The following is a 21,200-nucleotide window of genomic DNA, read 5'->3' as shown; positions in this document are numbered from 1 at the left end:
TGCGCATTTATCTAGTCTGCTGTCTGCTACATAGTTGTCCATCCTCAGCCACTAGATGTCAGTGTAGTCAAATGAAAAACACATTGGTCTGCCCATCATAAACATGACAGATACTTTTGGTCATTTAGTGTATGTTGACACCTGCTCGTCAAACATCTCATTAATATAGATTTCGTCCCCCCTTTGCTGCTAACAGCCACACTTCTGGGAAGGGTTTCCGCTAGATGTTGGAACATTGCTGTGGTCACTTTCTTCCATTCAGCCACAACAGCATTAGTGAGGTCAAGCACTGATGTTGGGCGATTAGGCCTGGCTCGCAGTCGGCGTTCCAATTCATCCCAAAGATGTTCGATGGGGTTGAGGTCAGTGCTCTGTGCAGGCAAATCAAGTTCTTCCACACCGATCTCGACAAACCACTTACGTATAGACCTCGGTTTGTGCACGGGGGCACTGTCATGCTGAAACAGGAAAGGGCCTTCGACAAACTGTTGGAACAAAGTTGGAAGCACAGAATCGTCTAGAATGTCATTGTATGCTGTAGCGTTAAGATTTCCCTTCACTGGAACTAAGGGGCATTGCCCGAACCATGAAAAACAGCCCCACCATTATTCCTCCTCCACCAAACTTTACAGATGGCACTATGCATTCAGGCAGGTAGGACAGACGATTTTTACGCGCTACGCGCTTCAGCACTCCGCGGTCCCGTTCTGTGAGCTTGTGTGGCCGACCACTTCGCAGCTGAGCCGTTTTTGCTCCTAGATGTTTCCACTTCACAATAATAGCACTTACAAATGACCAGGGCAGCTCTATCAGGGCAGAAATTTGATGAACTGACTTGTTGGAAAGGTGGCATCCTATGACGGTGCCAAATTGAAAGTCACTGAGCTCTTCAGTAAGGGCATTCTTCTGACAATGTTTGTCTATGGAGATTGCATGGCTGTGTGCTAGATTGTATACACCTGTCAGCAACGGGCTTGATATACAGTATGTAGGCCTATTCATGTGTCGGCCTATTCCTAAAGATGAATTATAGTTTTCCAAAAATCCTAATTACTACACTATACAATCAACGGACTCCAACCATTGCCCCAAAATCTCTCCACCTATTTTGACACATTTAGTTTATAAATAGTTAGGCATTAGGGATTTTCACCCACAGAAATCATTTGTCAGTGACCATGTTTACATGCACACCAATATCCTGTTTTTATTCAGGATACTCAAGTATTGGTTTTTGAGTGGACACATATCATATCCGGTTTACAATAACCTGAAAAAGCTTGTATCCTGGTTATGAGAAACCCGGATAAAATGCCTGGGATATGCTGATCTTAGATGAGATACTGTGTCATGTAAACATCTTATCCCGTTTACTGTTGTTTTTTCAGTTTCACATATCATGGGTGTTGTGTGAGGTTATCAGATTGTTAAACAAATCACTTCAAAAAGTAGGCTACCTGTGCAGTTCGATCCACCATAATAATTCCATAATTTATTTAGCTGATACTCTGTTCTTGATTGACTGGTTTAGGCTACTTTCACCCCTAATTCATAATTTCTAACATTTGGTAGGCCATATTATAATTTCTGACATTTGGTAGGCCTACATGCAGCTTCTCTTCTGTCATAACTTGTTACCCTAGAATACTAAATAAAGCAGTGCTCACCAGAATAATGTCTTAAATTGATAGGCAGTACACTCGTGGAGCAAGGATGTTAAGGGTCCAGGCCATCGGTAAAAAAATGCAATAACTCCAAAACAGTAGAAAGATTGTGTCATCTGTTTGACCGGTTTTCAGGAAATGAAAAGCTGAGAAAACGATGCAACACGTTTCTGATAATACTTCAGTTTGCCTTGGGTGCATAATTTATTTGGTTGAAATACTGTCTGCTTGCATAAGTGTCAAAGATAACACATTACATGCACATTTGCATTTTCTCAAGATGCTGAAATAAATCAATCATATATTTCTCCACTCCTGTTCCAGAGACAAAATAAAAATTCTGTGTATTATTTTACTGCAAGAAATGCATAATTCTGCAGGAGTTAATATTATATTAAACTACATGTGAGAGGTGATAGGCCTACAGTGAGTGTCCATATTTCAGTTACTATTCCATTTAACACATATGAATTTAAATGAGGAATAGTATTTTTATTCGTGGATAGAGGGATGCTCGTAAGTGGGTTATCAAAAGGTGCATGTAAATACAGTAGCTTATAGCAAATAAGACCTTAAGCGGGATATGAGCTACTATCCGGAATACTGTAAACGTGATTACTGACCTACCGACTCAGTTGAAAAAACACTATGGACGTTTACTTGCTAATCGGTTGCATCAAATTTTGGCTTGAATGTTGAGGGTATGGAATAATGCCTTCAGAAAGTATTCACACCTCTTTACTTTTTCCACATTGTGTTGTGTTACAGCCTGAATTGTAAATGTTTTAAATTGAGATTGTGTGTCACTGATCTACACACATAATTCCAAAGTGGAACTTTGTTTGTAGAATGAAAAAAAAAAAAAAAGTCAAACAAAATCTGAAATGTATTGAGTCAATAAGTATTCAACCTCTTTGCTATGGCAAGCTTAAATAAGTTCAGGAGTAAAAAAAGGTGCTTAACAAATTCCATAAGTTGCGTGGACTCATTCCGTGTTCAATAATTATGGTTAACATGATCTCTGTACCCCACACATACAACTATCTGTAAGGTCCCTCAATCGAGTAGGGAATTTCAAGCATAGACTCAACCACAAAGACCAGGGAGGTTTTTCAATGATTGATAGATGTATGAAAATAAACAAAGGAGATTCTGAATATCCCTTTGAGCATATTAATTAGTCTTTGGATGGTACTACAAAGATACAGGCGTCCTTCCTAACTCAGTTGCCGGAAAGGAAGAAAACTGCTCAGGGATTTTACCATGAGGCCAATGGGGATTTTAAAACAGTTTCAGAGTTTAATGGTTGTGATATGCCAAACTGAGGATGAGTCAACATTGTAGTTACTCCACAATACTAACCTAAATGACAGTGTGAAAAAAAAGGAAGCCTGCACCAAATAAAAATATTTCCAAACATGCATCCTGTTTGCGACAAGTCACTACGTAATACTGCAAAAAAATGTGACAAAGAAATTAACTTTTTGTCCTGAATACAAAGCGTTATGTTTGGGGCAAATCCAACACAACCCACCACTAACCAGGTTTCCATTCAACCTATTTATGCGAGTAAAATGTAATGACATGCCTTATAGAAACAGAAAATGTGTCAGTAAACTTTCCAAATGTCTACAAAACACACTAGACAAGGTGGGATCTTTTTATGTCTGTAAAATGAATTATGCGAGAAATGTCGGTGGAAACGCTTTCATGCCTAAATATTGATATAACCATCATATTGACGTAAACTTGGAGTCACACAATGACGACTCGTCGGGAAAGCATGCAGTTTATTAGGCAACATGAAATAAGTTATGATGAACTTCACAGGGTGTTGAAAAATGTAATATGAGCTTTGATGCTCCTTTCCAATAAATACCGAGAGTCTTATTTGGGTGACATGATCGTCGATGCTTGGCTGCCGTTTCACAAATAAAAATAACTTAATTTTTGAACACTCGCATGAAAATGTGTTGCTAATTGGACGGAAACCTAGCTACTAAGTACCACTTCATATTTCCAAGCATGGTGGTGGCTGCATTCTGTTATGGTTGGGCTTGTCATCGGCATGGACTAGGGAGTTCTTTAAGATAAAATTAAATGGAATAGAGGTATAAGCACAGGCAAAATCGTAGAGGAAAACCTGGTTCAGTCTGTGTTCCAACAGACACTGGGAGACAAATTCACCTTTCAGCAGGACAATAACCGAGGTTCTGAACAAAACGCCATTGAATGTTCCTGAGTGGGCCTAGTTACAGTTTTGACTTTAAAAGCTTTCAAATCTATGGCAAGATTTGAAAATGTCTGTCTAGCAATGATAGAGCATGAAGAATTTTTTAAATAATAAATTGGCAAATATTGTACAATCCAGGTGTGCAAAGCTCTTAGAGACTAACCCAAAAAGACTCACAGCTGTAATCACCGCCAAAGGTGCTTCTACAAAGTATTGACTCAGGGGTGTGAATACTTATGTAAATTATGTATTTCTACATTTAATTTTTAATACATTTGCAAACATTTCTAAAAACATGTTTTCACTTTGTCATTATGGGGTATTGTGTGTGTATATGTGTTAGAGATTTTTTATTTATTTAATACATTTTGAATTCAGGCTGTAATACAACAAAATGTGGAATAAGTCAAGGGGTATGAATACTTTCTGAAGGCACTGTAATATTAATCAATTTCTTATCTAAGGAAACCGCACAAAAATCCTTAGTGTTAGGTTAACAATATTTGCTTTTGCTCATGGATTTGGGAAAGGTGAGTCCCTTTCTGTCCAATTATGAATTTCTATCCATTTGGGGGACCCCTTTTTCCATCTATTAATTATTGTTATTACATGTGACCTTAGCGCGTGTTCGGCTCCGAACTCGGAATGTAAATTGAGGGGCATAGGGACCCTACAGGCGCATTGTTCCCTGTGCATTCGTCTCTCTTTTGGTCTCTCCCCCTTTTTACGTAATCGATTTGGAGTATTTGCTCCAACAAGTAGGCTCCAGTCTTGAAGTCAGCATGGAGATGAATTCCTCAGCGCTTTGTGCTTTGGCTATTGTTCTGTTGGCAATTGTAGATTTGAAACTAGTCTCTGCTGCTGAAACTGGAGGCAAATCTACGGGTGAGTTGTTCTAATTACTTTGCATTATTTGTCATGAAACAGATTTATTTGAAGTAGTGCCTACTACATTTGACTGCTTTGTTGTAGGCCTACCTATGTGGTGAGACACACTAGGCTACAGTTGAGCATAAGCCCCTTTGCAACCTATTTTGTTGTTACTTACTAAATATATGACTTTCATTTGCTGGTTGAAAGCATAGTGTGAACTAAAAAGCTTCTGTTGAGAGAAAAAATATTAGGTGAAATTGGTTTTGTAACCCATTGCCACAAGGTTGCTGTGTTACTGCGTAATTAACTTGATTTGAGGTCTCCACAGTTCACTCCAACGATTCCTCCTGCTCTCTCACAGTACCGACCCTCCAGAAGGCAGGTCACTGCCCGCGGCTTTTGAACGTTGTGCCGTCACACAAGGGATGTGTCTGTGACGAGGACTGTCCTGGAGATGACAAGTGCTGTGTCTTTGACTGTGGCGCCGTGTGTGTCCCACCTGCCTTCAGTAAGAACCTGACTGGTTTATTAACAGTGTTCAGAATGCTGTCATGCATTTTCATGGGTGATATGTGAAAAACATTGATGATTCCTATACTTAGACACAAAGATACTTGGGGTATATATAGTCTGCAGTCTTCCCACAAATGCAAATGCCTATTTATAGTAGGCTAACCATCTCCACACAAATATGAGATTTTCAGAAAATGGTAGAGTCCAATTGTATCCATATGTTCATGTCCTTTTGCAGTAAGTTGGGTTCCCTGACATGTCTGCTCTGCAAATTTGTTACCAAAAGCAAAGCCAGGACTGTGCCCTCGCAGACTATGGGGCTCAGGGATGTGTGCGGAGTTCTGTTCCAACGACAGTGACTGCTCCAATGATGAAAAATGCTGCCACAACGGATGTGGGCATGAGTGCATTACACCTTACACAGGTAGGAGATGGTCCCAAAGTGACAGATACGCCCCATCCATTATTGCTGCATTACTCTGGAAACAAGAAAGCTGGGCTAGTTATGTACATGTTATGCACATTGGAAAAATCCCTTTCATATACTCTTTTTAGAGCTGAGACACTTAAGAATTCCCAGAGCCTTGTATGTCTAGAGTCTATATGACCTTGAGCATTGTAATAGTAAGACTTCAAATGGGAACAGTCAGTGTAGACTGACAAGTTGTTACTATAGACCAATGTTGCTACAGTATAACTGAACACCTCTTTTCTGTTACCATAGTGAAGCTCGGTCGATGTGCCCTGCCCAAGGGGACCCCTATGTGTGCTGAGTACTGTTACCATGACGGCCAGTGCCCAGAAGAACAGAAGTGTTGCCGGACAACCTGCGGCCACGCCTGCAGCGAGCCATGCTCATAGGACAGCAAGGTTTGGGTCGGGATATTAGTGACAATGCTAATAGACTCCTTCTCTTTCAAGAACAAGAATGCTTGTTGGCTTTTTTTTTTTAATTTAGAGGGGGTGTTTTTTGTCCTTGTTTGTATTCCAATCAATAAAACCATCTGTCTAGCCTTTAAATACATTCCTGTGCATTTATGACCTTGTTGGTGGAAGTCTTGAGTGTCTGAGATGCCTTTTATGGGCTTTTTATGGCAGCACTGAGCTACAATAACACGTTATGGAACACTTCAAGAATGGAAATTGCTCAAGTATGTACACGTTTCCTGGCTGACCACCAGAGTCAGTACATATACTTCTATTTGACCAGGGATTTTGTCTAAAGAAAACCTGTAGAAAACCTTCTGGTGTGCTACTACACCTCCCCTAACCTTCAACTCTGCACAAAGTGTCTATGCTCCCTGCCAAGGTATACCCACTTCCCTGCCTAAACGGACTGAGTTAAGCAGAGCTATTAAACCGGACATGACCATCACTGATTAGGAATGCAGAGGGCTTTTTTGTTCCACTCTAGAGTGCCAAACACATGCAAGAGAGAAAATGACTGGCTGGCAAAGAAAGGGATCTCTGTGTCTGTCTGTTCAGCTGGAACTTGGCAGGAGTGAGGCCAAGTTTGTAAATAGAGAAAAGAATCAGCCGTTCCCTCCCCTACCCTCCACATACACACACTTCCATAACTGAGGCAATTGAGATGGAATACAGAAAGTGAACTCCTGGACCCGGGGTGTATTCAGTGATGTGGAACGTTCTGAAATAGAATGAATAGTGATGACACATTGTCTACTCTATCAGATAGAATAGGGAAATTATCTATTCTTCATGATACCGAACATTCAAGTAGAAAATGTAATGTTACATTCTACTGAATAGATTCATACTGTATGGCTTGTCATAAAATTACATCACTCGTTTTGAATGCTTATGACATGTTATGTCGTCAGAGGCATCTGTGCCCCTTCAGATTTGTCCAGTTTAAAAATATATTTTTTTTAAAATGTTTATTTAAAATAAATGTGTCTCTATGTAATACTATCAATCAAATGTATTTATAATTCCTTTATGTCAGCAGATGTCACAAAGTATTTTTTCAGAAACCCAGTCTATAACCCCACCTAGCAATTTTATTTAAGTTGGCTTAAGATAGCTCAGATACTGTAGGTTCCCAATCTCCCAACCTCATAACTAGCTACCAAGAAGCCTTTTCAGGTTATCAAGTTAGAGTTAGCTAGCTTGTCTAACTCACTTAGCTGGCATGCCTTCTGGAAAGGTTGGTAGACTTTAGAAAAACAAGCAATAACTAAATGTAATGACGAAGACTCACATTTCTTTAAATCTTTTACCAAGATTTTTGCCGAGATGCAGGGTAGCATATTTTGTTTCTTTAAAAAAAAAAGAACCACCAATTTAGGAGGATGAAGACAGCTCAAGAGACATGTAGAAAGTCTTAAAAAAAAATTTGGGGGGGGGAATTAAGCATAATGATTATGGCTCTAGATTGCAGGAAAAAGCTATTTCAGGTATTTGAAAAATGCAAAATTGTCCAACTTCCAGAGCACCCCCCCAGCCATCTTTACGTACTCTGTGCCCCCTCAGATTTTTGGGGTGATGATGCCACTGTATATCGTTAAGACTCTTTTGCTAGATATTGATAGTTGATCCATGCTTAGTTGCAGCCAAGTGGTTCCTCATCATTTATTCTCAGGAATCCTCAAGAGTTCTCCTAGCAGTCCAAAAATAATGTTTTAGACTGAGAAGCAGGGATGCACAGCATTCATCAAGGGCACAATTCGATTCCCAATGATCTAGGGCTGTATTTATCAACCGAGAGTAGGAGTGCTGATCTAGAATGAGTTTTGACTTGGATCATAATGGATAATATTATATGGACAGGAGGGACCTGATCCTAGTCTGAGACAATTGAGATTCATACGGCTCCTCTACAAGCCTCCATGTATTTCTTTAAAGGCGAGGCACCACAGGATTAAATTACTTTTTTTTGCATCGACTTATCGATTTAGAATTTTGGGGTATTTTTGTCCCTAAATGAGTTATTTCAAAAAGTAAACATAAAAATGTCAAAACTTGATGTAAATGTTTATTTGATTTAGTTTATCATACTACTGTCATTCAAATGGACATAAATCCATAATTTCAAAGCTTACTACATTTAGTAATACATAATTCAAAAGCCTTGCCTGGCTACCTAAACTCCTTGCTCCGGCAAAACGTTACATGGAAATCTATTCTAGACCATCTGATTGGTCCCAAAAACTGATGGGTTGGGCCAGAGCAGAACACACGTGGGCAAAGCTAAGTTTGAAAATGCATCATTAGCTTTGATACTGTGATTGGTTAGAGACAATTCAATCGCTAATGACTTTGCTTTGTACAACACCCCTCCCTCATTTTGACATCACCCAAAACAACTTCAATGATTGCAGTCTCAGATTGTATGTAGGGAACAATTGAGCAGCGGAAGACCAGAACACAGTTTGAGTCGTCAGGCAATTAAAAGCCCATTTCGTAGAGAATGTTACAATCTGGACTATATGTAGTAACTAACTTTGAAGAGATTGCGTCTAAATAGGTGTTTTGCATTTGGTAAGATAAATTCCTTGTACTGCTCTAACTCCCATTTCCCAAAAGTCAGACCTTCCCACATGAAAACATGTTTTTTCTCAGCTTCAGAAGCTTCTGCATTCACCAAATTTTGTGTGGTTATCCTTAGATATATTCTCCAGACTTGTGTAGAGGGAATTGTTGACATGTTGTAAAATGTTTTATTCTAGATCACATTTTCTTTAAAAAAAACACACCTAAAATGCATTTTACATGTGACTTTAGTATTTCACAGATAGAAAGATTAAAACAATATTTATCCACAATCGTCTCTATACACATCCGGTCCTGGAGTGTCTTAACAAAATGACACCAAATAATTTAGGCTGACTTCATCCAGTGTCCAGAAAAACAGATTTGCTGTATATGCAAAGGTCCACATATTTAATGAGAGCCTCATTTGCATATTTTAATACAATATTTCAGGAAAGTTGTAATACAAAAAGTATTATGTTTGCGTCTACATTCAACTGGTAAAATTGTGATATGAGTAAGGGGGATTTTTTTCTCTCCCTTATTAGGGTGTGGTGCCTTGCCTTAAAGCCATTAGATTAAAACAAGAATGACAAATGTTTGGTCAGTTGACCAGTTTTATAGATGTATTATTTTTATATACCCAAGGTTACCCAATATATCTTCACACATTTGAATGTTGTTCAGTTAAATGAATGTATCAAGAGCAGTTTAATATACAAAGAACGAGCAGTGTTAAAAAGTAAATGCATGGAGGGTGCTTAGCCTTAGTCAAGTTCCTAATATAAATGCATGGCAAACTCATCTTTTTAAATGTTGTCTGTTGGGTATTTGTGCTACAAAGGCTTACCAAAAGGTAATGTCAATTAGAGAACACGACAACTTCAAACAGAAATTTGGACAAATGCAAGTTAAAATCAACAGTCTTTTCCAGTAGAGATTTTTTGGGTTTTCTACAAGTGCAAACGTTCTGACTGGTTCTATGATTAATGAACAAATGTGACACGAAATCCCACGTATCAAAACAAAAGACAACTGTTTATGGAAGTTCTGTAAGTCAGTGCATTTAACATTTCAACATCAACTAAAAATACAAATCTTATTTATCTCAGTAAAGATTTAAGAGATGAATCTGGAGCCGAAATGTACCAAACATCTCAGAGTAGGAGTGCTGATTTAGGACCAGTTGTCTTCTAGAACACAATGATCCTAGATCAGCACTCGTACTCAGACGCTTGATACGTACGGCCCCAGATCGCAGAGCAATGGCTTCCTAGTGATCTATAACAGACAATTACTTTTCCCAGGAACCAATATGAGCTTGCTGTGATTCTTGCAGCCAACTGTCCCCACTGAAACCCTGGAGCAAAGACTTTGGTTCCTGCCTTAAACATGAAAAATACATTATTCTCTGTTTAACTAGACCAACAGCAGTAGTAGTGCACTGAAGAAAGGCCACCTTTTTTGCTTCTCACGGGCAAGAAAAAGCCTTTAACGTCCATCGAATCCATGACACTTCATTAGAGACTTCATTGTTCATCAACTCCTTTATCCTTCACGAAACAAACTTAAGAGTCATTTATTTTCTTTGTCAAAGCTTCCAGCACTTAAAGCGTTATCTTCCTGAAACTTACATTCACAGTTCCCAAGTGATGTAGCCACCGACCTCTGCTGTTGTTGTTGAAGTTAGCATTCTGGCTCATCACAGCAGTGGCACACCCCGTAGCCTGCGGATGATGTTGGCTAGCCGTTTGGCCAGGCCCGGACTGGGCTCCTCCACCTGGAAGGTGCGGGTCAGGAGATTGTAGAGGGAACCGTAACCCACGGCCACCACGGTGCAAGTGAGGCAGATGACGTTGTAGGGCATGCTGAAGTCAGGGGTGGGCAGGTTCACCAGCAAGGGCTCCGTGTAGACCCGCATGAAGTAACTGGACTCCTCTTTACAGGGGAAACTGGGAAGAAAGACAAGATGAGGTAAGTTTAATGTAAAAAATATGTTTCTAATATTTAAAATTGAATGCCTTTATTTTTGCCAATGTAGAGCTAGTGAGATTCCTCTGTAAAGAAAAGTCCTATGTAAATTAAATGTCTTATTACAATAACCTACAGTGGTTCCTCCTTTAAAAGTTGCGTCGTACTGCAGTACACCTTGTGTGCTGCCGCAGCATTCTGTTGGACGTCATTTAATTCTCAGCCATTTTTTCTGTTACTGCAAGTTATTGCTAGTTCGATCACCAGATGGCATCTTTGAGAAGCATTTGATAGTATTCCGTATTGGCATTACCAGACGATTTAAAACCTTTTTTGTAAAAACATCGTATATGGGATTGATAAAGAAATTTGGCTTAATTTATTTGATTAATATTATGGTGTTTCTATTCAGAGAAACATGAAAAACTACACCATTAGGGTTTCCGTTAGGATGGAATGTAAAATATGGCACTGTACAACGTGACGGTCAAGAGTAGGTTACAGGAGTGGAGGATTCTACATTGTTTGCCTTCATTTAACAACTTTGTTCCAATATTTCTGTAAATCAGTGATATTTATTCCCATAGTAATTTGTTATGGATCCATAACTAAATCAACATCTGCATTTTGAAAGAGTATTTTTTTATCATTATTTTATTAACGAAATGTGTTTATTTGTTTATTAGGCTACTGTGCAGTCTACAATACATACTGTAGTAAACATTGGAAAGTGCCTAATTCCTTACATAAGGGAGAGCAGGCCATGTCTGTACTACAGAATGCAGGGCACGCAGGAGACCGGGGTTCAAATCCATGTTGGGGAGGAAGGAGTATGCTGTCCTTGTTAAATAAAAGGTTACACTAAGAGCATAACATTTCTGCACCCTAATTTTCTAATTATTGTCTAACAAATACCCAAATGGAGATTAAGTGAAATATAAACATCCACATTTGAATGTCCTTTTTTCTTGTTATTTTATTTTATTAACGAAAGCATAAAGATGAAGAGATACTGTACTGCTGTTTTGAGTTAGAAATGTAACACTTTAGAGTACTTAAGCATCGAATACATTGCAAGTTGAGGGATTTCACACCAGTAGCCGGGTTATAAAAAGTATATTGTCTTGCTAATAGGAAACATTTGCATGATGGGCTACACCTGCTGCAGTTGATGTGTTCACTATTATTCTACAATGTAGAAAATAGTAAAAATATAGAAAAATCCTTGAATAAGTAGGTGTATACATACATATATATATTTTTTTGTTTTGTTGTTGTTGTAATAATGACAATTACAACAATACTGAATGAACAATTATTTGAACTTAATATAATACATCAATAAAATCAATTTAGTCTCAAATAAATAATGAAACATGTTCAATATGGTTTAAATAATGCAAAAACAAAGTGTTGGAGAAGAAAGTAAATGTGCAATATGTGCCATGTAAAAAAGCTAACGTTTAAGTTCCTTGCTCAGAACATATGAAAGCTGGTGGTTCCTTTTAACATGAGTCTTCAATAGTCCCAGGTAAGAAGTTTTAGGTTATAGATATTATCGGACTATTTCTCTCTATAGCATTTGTATTTCATATACCTTTGAATATTGGATGTTCTAATAGGTACTTGAGTATTGCCAGCCTAATCTCGGGAGTTGATAGGCTTGAAGACATAAACAGCGCAATGCTTGAAGCACAGTGAAGAGCTGCTGGCAAACGCACGAAAGTGCTGTTTGAATGAATGCTTACGAGCCTGCAGCTGCCTAACCAACACTCAGACTGCTCTATCAAATCATAGACTTAATTATAATATAATAACACACATAAATACGAGCCATAGGTCATTAATATGGTCAACCCCGGAAACTATCATTTCGAAAACAAAATGTTACATTTTTTGTCTAAATATTGCTGTTACATTGCACAACCTTCAATGTTGTGTCATAATTATGTACAATTCTGGCAAATTAAATACGGTCTTGGTTAGGAAGAAATGGTCTTCACACAGTTCTCAACGAGCCAGGAGGCCCAAACTGCTGTGCCTGGTGAGCAGTTGGTCAAGTTCTGTTGTCAGAAGAGGAATGGAAATGTCAGGGTGAACCGAAAACCTGACGAACCTGCCACATACTGTATATTGACTCTTCCTGTAGGAGGTGGAGTTCCTGAGCTCACAGGTGTGCCTGGCATGGATTGTGACTCCATCTCGTTCTTTTTCAACGTGTGAATGAGTCAATAACTATTCAAGCGATTGACTCACTGATGAATGATCGGCAAAGGCAATCTGTAATCTGCGGGCATCACGGCTCGATAAGAACTGTTTTATGTATGTATGTATGTATGTATGTATGTATATATATATATATATATATATATATATATATATATATATATATATATATATATATATATATATATATACAGTGGGGAGAACAAGTATTTGATACACTGCCGATTTTGCAGGTTTTCCTACTTACAAAGCATGTAGAGGTCTGTCATTTTTATCATAGGTACACTTCAACTGTGAGAGACGGAATCTAAAACAAAAATCCAGAAAATCACATTGTATGATTTTTAAGTAATTCATTTGCATTTTATTGCATGACATAAGTATTTGATCACCTACCAACCAGTAAGAATTTCGGCTCTCACAGACCTGTTAGTTTTTCTTTAAGAAGCCCTCCTGTTCTCCACTCATTACCTGTATTAACTGCACCTGTTTGAACTCGTTACCTGTATAAAAGACACCTGTCCACACACTCAATCAAACAGACTCCAACCTCTCCACAATGGCCAAGACCAGAGAGCTGTGTAAGGACATCAGGGATAAATTGTAGACCTGTACAAGGCTGGGATGGGCTACAGGACAATAGCCAAGCAGCTTGGTGAGAAGGCAACAACTGTTGGCACAATTATTAGAAAATGGAAGAAGTTCAAGATGACTGTCAATCACCCTCGGTCTGGGGCTCCATGCAAGATCTCACCTCGTGGGGCATCAATGATCATGAGGAATGTGAGGGATCAGCCCAGAACTACACGGCAGGACCTGGCCAATGACCTGAAGAGAGCTGGGACCACAGTCTCAAAGAAAACCATTAGTAACACACTACGCCGTCATGGATTAAAATCCTGCAGCGCACGCAAGGTCCCCCTGCTCAAGCCAGCGCATGTCCAGGCCCGTCTGAAGTTTGCCAATGACCATCTGGATGATCCAGAGGAGGAATGGGAGAAGGTCATGTGGTCTGATGAGACAAAAATAGAGCTTTTTGCTCTAAACTCCACTCGCCGTGTTTGGAGGAATAGAAGGATGAGTACAACCCCAAGAACACCATCCCAACCGTGAAGCATGGAGGTGGAAACATCATTCTTTGGGGATGCTTTTCTGCAAAGGGGACAGGACGACTGCACCGTATTGAGGGGAGGATGGATGGGGCCTTGTATCGCGAGATCTTGGCCAACAACCTCCTTCCCTCAGTAAGAGCATTGAAGATGGGTCGTGGCTGGGTCTTCCAGCATGACAACGACCCGAAACACACAGCCAGGGCAACTAAGGAGTGGCTCCGTAAGAAGCATCTCAAGGTCCTGGAGTGGCCTAGCCAGTCTCCAGACCTGAACCCAATAGAAAATCTTTGGAGGGAGCCGAAAGTCCGTATTGCCCAGCGACAGCCCCGAAACCTGAAGGATCTGGAGAAGGTCTGTATGGAGGAGTGGGCCAAAATCCCTGCTGCAGTGTGTGCAAACCTGGTCAAGAACTACAGGAAACGTATGATCTATGTAATTGCAAACTAAGGTTTCTGTACCAAATATTCAGTTCTGCTTTTCTGATGTATCAAATACTTATGTCATGCAATAAAATGCAAATTAATTACTTAAAAATCATACAATGTGATTTTCTGGATTTTTGTTTTAGATTCCTTCTCTCACAGTTGAAGTGTACCTATGATAAAAATTACAGACCTCTACATGCTTTGTAAGTAGGAAAACCTGCAAAATTGTCAGTGTATCAAATACTTGTTCTCCCCACTGTATATATACACACACACACAGTTGAAGTCAGAAGTTTACATACACCATAGCCAAATACATTTAAACTCAGTTTCACAACTCCTGAAATTTAATCCTAGTAAAAATTCCCTGTCTTAGGTCAGGTAGGATCACCACTTTATTTTAAGAATGTGAAATGTCAGAATGATTGTAGAGAGTGATTAATTTCAGCTTTTATTTCTTTCATCACATTCCCAGTGGGTCAGAAGTTTACATACACTCAATTAGGATTTGGTAGCATTGCCTTTAAATTGTTTAATTTGGGTCAAACATTTCAGGTAGCCTTCCATAAGCGTCCCACAATAAGCTGGGTGAATTTTGGCCCATTCCTCCTGACAGAGCTGGTGTAACTGAGTCAGGTTTGTAGGCCTCCTTGCTCGCACACATTTTTTAGTTCTGCCCACAATGTTCTATAGGATTGAGGTCAGGGCTTTGTGATGGCCACTCCAATAGCTTGACTTCGTTGTCCTTAAGCCATTTTGCCACAACTTTGGAAGTATGCTTGGGGTCATTGTCCATTTGGAAGACCCATTAGCGACCAAGCTTTAACTTCCTGACTGATGTCTTGAGATGTTGCTTCAATATATCCACATAATTTCCTCCCTCATGATGCGATCTATTTTGTGAAGTGCACCCATCTCTCCTGCAGCAAAGCACCCCCACAACATGATGCTGCCACCCCCATGCTTCACGGTTGGGATGGTGTTCTTCAGTTTGCAAGCCTCCCCCTTTTTCCTCCAAACATAACGATATGATTGGTCATATAAAAACCTTGCATAATGAGTGCTTTAACTCCCCTTGTGGTGGTCTGGAGCAATGAAGGTGTGACGCTGGGTACCTCTAAGTCCAGCGTGTAAGCTCGCAACTTTTAGAGGAGGATCCACTGTATGAGAGTTGGGGGCCAATTCCATTTCAAATCAATGGATTTGAGGAATAGTACACTACTTTTAAAAGAAGATTGTATTTGGTGTAATTTCCTTGAGATGCATTCAAATTGCATTATCTCAGGTGATAAACTAACACACTTAAGACAACTACTACGTAAATGCTCAACCACTACTTAAAAAAAAAACAGCCTCATTACTCACAAGCTGCTGAAAAGTGGGCATTCCCGAGTGCTGTTGGTATCCATGGCAACGACACTGGGCACGAGAGCGCTGATAACAGAAGACCTGAAGCAAGGGAAAACATTTAATCAAATACCTTCTACTGCAAACCTGAACATCGAGAGACTACAAGCAAGTAGTATCTCAATTTCAGCAATGGCCCCATCTTCATTCAGAATTGAAGCAAGACAAGAGTAAAGGGCACTTATAAAAGCTGACAACACTAGGCAAACATGAAAAATGTATTTAAACGTAAAATTTCCATCACAGTTTGCATTTCATTAGACAGAGACGGATAGAGTACAGCACTTCACCCATAGCATTTCAGTTTCTGTAAAAAGTGAACATGAATCAATTAAGTCAAAGTCAAGTGGTACCCGACGTAGAAGCCGTGGTTGGGGTCAGGGGTGTACTCGGTCCACTTGAGGAGTGCCCTCTCAAACTGCACGGTCACCTCGGTCACAGAGTTGGGGGGCAGCTGGACCAGCATCTCGAGCAGGTGGGGCCGAAGGCGGTCCTTGGACGGCTGGTAGTGAATGTAGCCTAGGTAGAGAAGAGGGGAGTAAGATAAATTGTATTTATTTACTCGCACAACAATGAAAGACAAGTAAAATGATGACTAGTGCAGTTTTTATTGATTTTTTTAACTAGGCAAGTCATTTAAGAACAAATTCTTATTTACAATGACGGCCTACCCAGGAACAGTGGGTTAACTTAACTCGGGTAGGGGGCAGGCAGCATTCGGAATTTTGGATGAAAAACGTGCCCAAATAAAACTGCATGCTACAGACCAAGAAGCTAGGATATGCATATAATTAGTAGATTTGGATAGAAAACTCTAAAGTTTCCAAAACTGTTAAAATAATGTCTGTGAGTAGAACAGAACTGATATGGCAGGCGAAGACCTTAGGAAATTCCATCCAGGAAGTACTATTATTTTGAAAGGCTGTTTTTCCATTGAAAGCCTATCCACCATACAAAGACTTAGTACCCAGTTCACAATCTCTATGGCTTCCTCTACATGTGGCCAGTCTTTAGGCATTGCGTCAGGCTTTTACTCAAAAAAATGAGGGAGATATAGCACTTTCAATGAGTGGACAATGGAAATTTCCAGACATGAGCCAAACGCGTGATCGGGAGCACGCCTTTTCTTCTTTCTCCTTTTCTATTGACAAAGCTTTTGTCCAGTTGAAATATTATTGATTATTTATGACAAAAACAACCTGAGGATTGATTTTAAACATCGTTTGACATGTTTCTACGAACTTTTATTGTAAATTTGACTTTTCGTCGATGTTGAGAGCACGCATTGTGCCAACAAAACTGAGGTTTTTGACATAAAGAGGGACATTATCGAACAAAACAAACATTTATTGTCTAACATGGAGACCTGGGAGTGCCACCAGATGAAGATCATCAAAGGTAAGTGATTCATTTTAATGCTATTTCTGACTTTTGTGACACCTCTCCTTGGTTGGAAAATGGCTGTATGGTTTTCTGTGGCTAGGCGCTGACCTAACATAATCGCATGGTGTGCTTTTGCCGTAAAGCCTATTTGAAATCTGGCACAGCGGCTGGATTAACAAGACATTTATCTTTAAGGTCTGGGGAGTTTCCTGGCCATGGAGCCAACATATCGATGTTTTGTTCCCCGAGCCACTTAGTTATCACTTTTGCCTTATGGCAAGGTGCGCAATCATGCTGGAAAAGGTATTGTTTGTCACCAAACTGTTCCTGGACGGTTGGGAGAAGTTGCTCTCGGAGGATGTGTTGGTACCATTCTTTATTCATGGCTGTGTTCTTAGGCAAAAGTGTGAGTGAGCCCACTCCCTTGGCTGAGAAGCAACCCCACACATGAATGGTCTCAGGATGCTTTACTGTTGGGATGACACATGACTGATGGTAGCGCTCACCTTGTCTTCTGGAAAAAGCTTGTCCGGAGATGCCCCAAACAATCGGAAAGTGGATTCATCAGAGAAAATGACTTTACCCCCAGTCCTCAGCAGTCCAATCCCTGTACCTTTTGCAGAATATCAGTCTGTCCCTGACGTTTTTCCTGGAGAGAAGTGGCTTTTTTGCTGCCCTTCTTGACACCAGGCCATCCTCCAAAAGTCTTCGCCTCACTGTGCATGCAGATGCACTCACACCTGCCTGCTGCCATTCCTGAGCAAGCTCTGTACTGGTGGTTCCCCGATCCCAAAGCTGAATCAACTTTAGGAGACGGTCCTGGCGCTTGCTGGACTTTCTTGGGCGCCCTGATGACTTCTTCACAAAAATTGAACCGCTCTCCTTGAAGTTCTTGATGATCCGATAAATGGTTGATTTAGGTGCAATCTTACCGACAGCAATATCCTTGCCTGTGAAGCCCTTTTTGTGCAAAGCAATGATGACGGCACGTGTTTCCTTGCAAGTAACCATATTTGACAGAGGAAGAACAATGATTCCAAGCTCCACCCTCCTTTTGAAGCTTCCAGTCTGTTATTCGAACTCAAACAGCATGACAGAGTGATCTCCAGCCTTGTCCTCGTCAACACTCACACATGTGTTAACGAGAGAATCACTGACATGATGTCAGCTGGTTCTTTTGTGGCAGGGCTGAAATGCAGTGGAAATGTTTTGGGGGGATTCAGTTCATTTGCATGGCAAAAAGGGACTTTGCAATTAATTGCAATTCATCTGATCAATCTTCATAACATTCTGGAGTATATGCAAATTGCCATCATACAAACTGAGGCAGCAGACTGTGTGAAAATGAATATTTGTGTCATTCTCAAAAGTTTTGGCCACGACTGTGTGTGTGTGTGTGTGTATATATATATTCTCTCCTATGCATAGCCTAGGCAACTGAAGATGTGTTTGCTACAACACCTTGCTGAACCAAGGAGCAGCCAAGTTTAAACATGTTGTAAAGACTCCATGTTAAACGTGGAAACGGACTCAACCGCACCCGTCATCTTTTTTTATGGCTGGGTTTTTCCTCATCCTCTCTCTCCTTATATCAGCGTTTAGACGTAAAACAGGCTTCCTTTTAAATTTGCAGCTTTTGACTAAAGTTTTCCGACTTGAATATGAAGTCCATTATCATTGATTACATGGTTATACAAAAACCGTCACAGCCCTAATAGTGACAGTAACATAGTACGTAGGTGTAGCAGAGGTGAGAAACACAATATCTTAAACAAAAACTTCTCCCATAAAATTATCAATATAAAACATTAGGCGAGTAAGAATTGTGTACACAACTGTACCCAAATTTCTATTATGTAAATAGTTTATGATTAGTGAATACCATAATGTAGTTATTTTGTTAGCTACTTCTCCCTATTAGATGAAATAGTATTTTTTTAAAGCCAATTTAGCTGTTGCGCTAGCTGTACTGTCCGGATAGATTCACAAATCATGGGAATATGCAGACCTTGTCTCCCGCTGAGGCATGTGTTGCTAGGCAACACCTCTGCCCTAGGAACATATAGAGAAGGAACTGTCAGATGCGTCATAATAGCCCTGGAACTAGCCACACTGGGAGCCACATTTTAAATGGAATACATTGAATACACAGAGCAGGGTAAAAAAAAAAAGTGCATTAAAACATGATTTAAATGTATTTTCGGAAGGGCTATTTTTTTATTTTTTTTTATTTAACCAGTTAGGCTAGTTGAGAACAAGTTCTCGTTTACAATTGCGACCTGGCCAAGATAAAGCAAAGCAGTTCGACACATACAACAACAGAGTTACACATGGAGTAAAACAAACGTACAGTCAATAATACAGTAGAAAAATAAATCTATATACAATGTGAGCAAATGAGGTGAGATAAGGGAGGTAAAGGCAAAAAAAGGCCATGGTGGCGAAGTAAATACAATATAGCAAGTAAAACACTGGAATGGTAGATTTGTAGTGGAATAATGTGCAAAGTAGAAATAATGGGGTGCAAAAGAGCTAAATAAATAAATAAATACAGTAGGGGAAGAGGTAGTAGTTTGGGCTAAATTATAGATGGGCTATGTACAGGTACAGTAATCTGTGAGCTGCTCTGACAGCTGGTGCTTAAAGCTAGTGAGGGAGATAAGTGTTTCCAGTTTCAGAGATTTTTGTAGTTCGTTCCAGTCATTGGCAGCAGAGAACTGGAAGGAGAGGCGGCCAAAGGAGGAATTGGCTTTGGGGGTGACCAGAGAGATATACCTGCTGGAGCGTGTGCTACAGGTGGGTGCTGCTATGGTGACCAGCGAGCTGAGATAAGGGGGGACTTTACCTAGCAGGGTCTTGCAGATGACCTGGAGCCAGTGGGTTTGGCGACGAGTATGAAGCGAGGGCCAGCCAACGAGAGTGTACAGGTCACAGTGGTGGGTAGTATATGGGGCTTTGGTGACAAAACGGATGGCACTGTGATAGACAGCATCCAAATTATTGAGTAGGGTATTGGAGGCTATTTTGTAAATGACATCAACGAAGTCGAGGATCGGTAGGATGGTCAGAATGGTGGCTATGGCCACCATTCATGTAATACATTAATTATATACATCAGACAATATTGGGGAGATATGTCATAGTTTGTTCACTGGTAAAAAAATATTATAGTGACCCTATGCTTGGTGTGACTTATGGGCAGAGCAGACAATCTGATATGCGCTTAAATATTGTGATATGCAACCTGGAATTAAAATGTAAGAGGACTAGTGCTGTATAGCAATAAAAATAGCACTGGTGAGCAACTACAATTTCCCAGAGACAAATCATAAGTTCTTCAAGTTTAGTACTAGGCCTATATCCACACATTTGAATGATCTGAATGATGATGATTGAATATACAGATTGGTTTGGCCTCCAGCCAATTTGTTCCTGAGTTTGTAACTAGTCTGAACATAATTAGCCTATTAGCAAATAGCCTACTAGCTGCCCAATTCAAAGCCCTACACAATAGGTTAAACTACACAATTAACATGTGGTTAGTGGGCTAATTCAATGAAAATATAAAAATGAAGATCTTATTACAGTGGTAGAATCACCAATAACTATGTTAGTAGAACTACCTACTCTATTAAATTGAACAGTGTTTCTCCAAAGCAAAACTAGTGTGTCTTGTTTGGAACTAAACTATCGCTGTTTGGAAAGAATTCAATCTGAAATGTTATTGTGAATCTAAGCATGGTACTTTCAGAAGTAAATTTTCCACCCCAGACATCAGGCCCGAGTCCGACGCAGAAGTGCATGACGAGAGAATGGGAGGACATAGCTATAGGGCTATCGACAAAAATATATGGATAACATAATTGCATCTGTCAAACCGGTAAGCCTCTCTCTCATTTCT

The 21,200-nt window shown here is 39.9% G+C and overlaps 2 protein-coding genes across 3 annotated transcripts in view; one reads left to right on the top strand and one right to left on the bottom strand.

Moving 5' to 3' along the window:
• Positions 1–4,542: 4,542 nt before the first annotated feature.
• LOC139542108 (waprin-Phi1-like) lies at positions 4,543–6,303 on the top strand. Of its 2 annotated transcripts, none has more exons than XM_071347149.1 (4): positions 4,543–4,782; positions 5,132–5,278; positions 5,570–5,707; positions 6,008–6,303. In XM_071347149.1, the coding sequence occupies exons 1-4, from the start codon at positions 4,680–4,682 to the stop codon at positions 6,142–6,144; spliced, it is 525 nt and encodes a 174-aa protein (XP_071203250.1). In that variant the 5' UTR covers positions 4,543–4,679; the 3' UTR covers positions 6,145–6,303. The 2 variants fall into 2 exon arrangements, with proteins under 2 accessions (XP_071203250.1, XP_071203249.1); XM_071347148.1 differs by having other exon boundaries at positions 4,626–4,782; positions 5,099–5,278.
• Positions 6,304–9,391: 3,088 nt separating this feature from the next.
• LOC139542107 (GPI transamidase component PIG-T-like) overlaps positions 9,392–21,200 on the bottom strand; it is a 32,174-nt gene continuing 20,365 nt past the window's right edge. The window contains exons 10-12 of the mRNA XM_071347145.1: positions 16,270–16,435; positions 15,875–15,958; positions 9,392–10,727 (exon numbers count right to left, since the gene is read on the bottom strand). Coding sequence (XP_071203246.1) covers positions 10,478–10,727; positions 15,875–15,958; positions 16,270–16,435 — 500 coding nt within the window. The 3' untranslated portion in view covers positions 9,392–10,477. The remainder of the gene's footprint in view (positions 10,728–15,874; positions 15,959–16,269; positions 16,436–21,200) is intronic.

This window comes from Salvelinus alpinus, chromosome 17 (genome assembly GCF_045679555.1).
Source record: "Salvelinus alpinus chromosome 17, SLU_Salpinus.1, whole genome shotgun sequence".
In the NCBI taxonomy this organism is placed as follows: domain Eukaryota; kingdom Metazoa; phylum Chordata; class Actinopteri; order Salmoniformes; family Salmonidae; genus Salvelinus; species Salvelinus alpinus.
The sequence above is the reverse complement of the archived record's forward strand: the minus strand, read 5'-3'. Positions and strand labels throughout refer to the sequence as shown.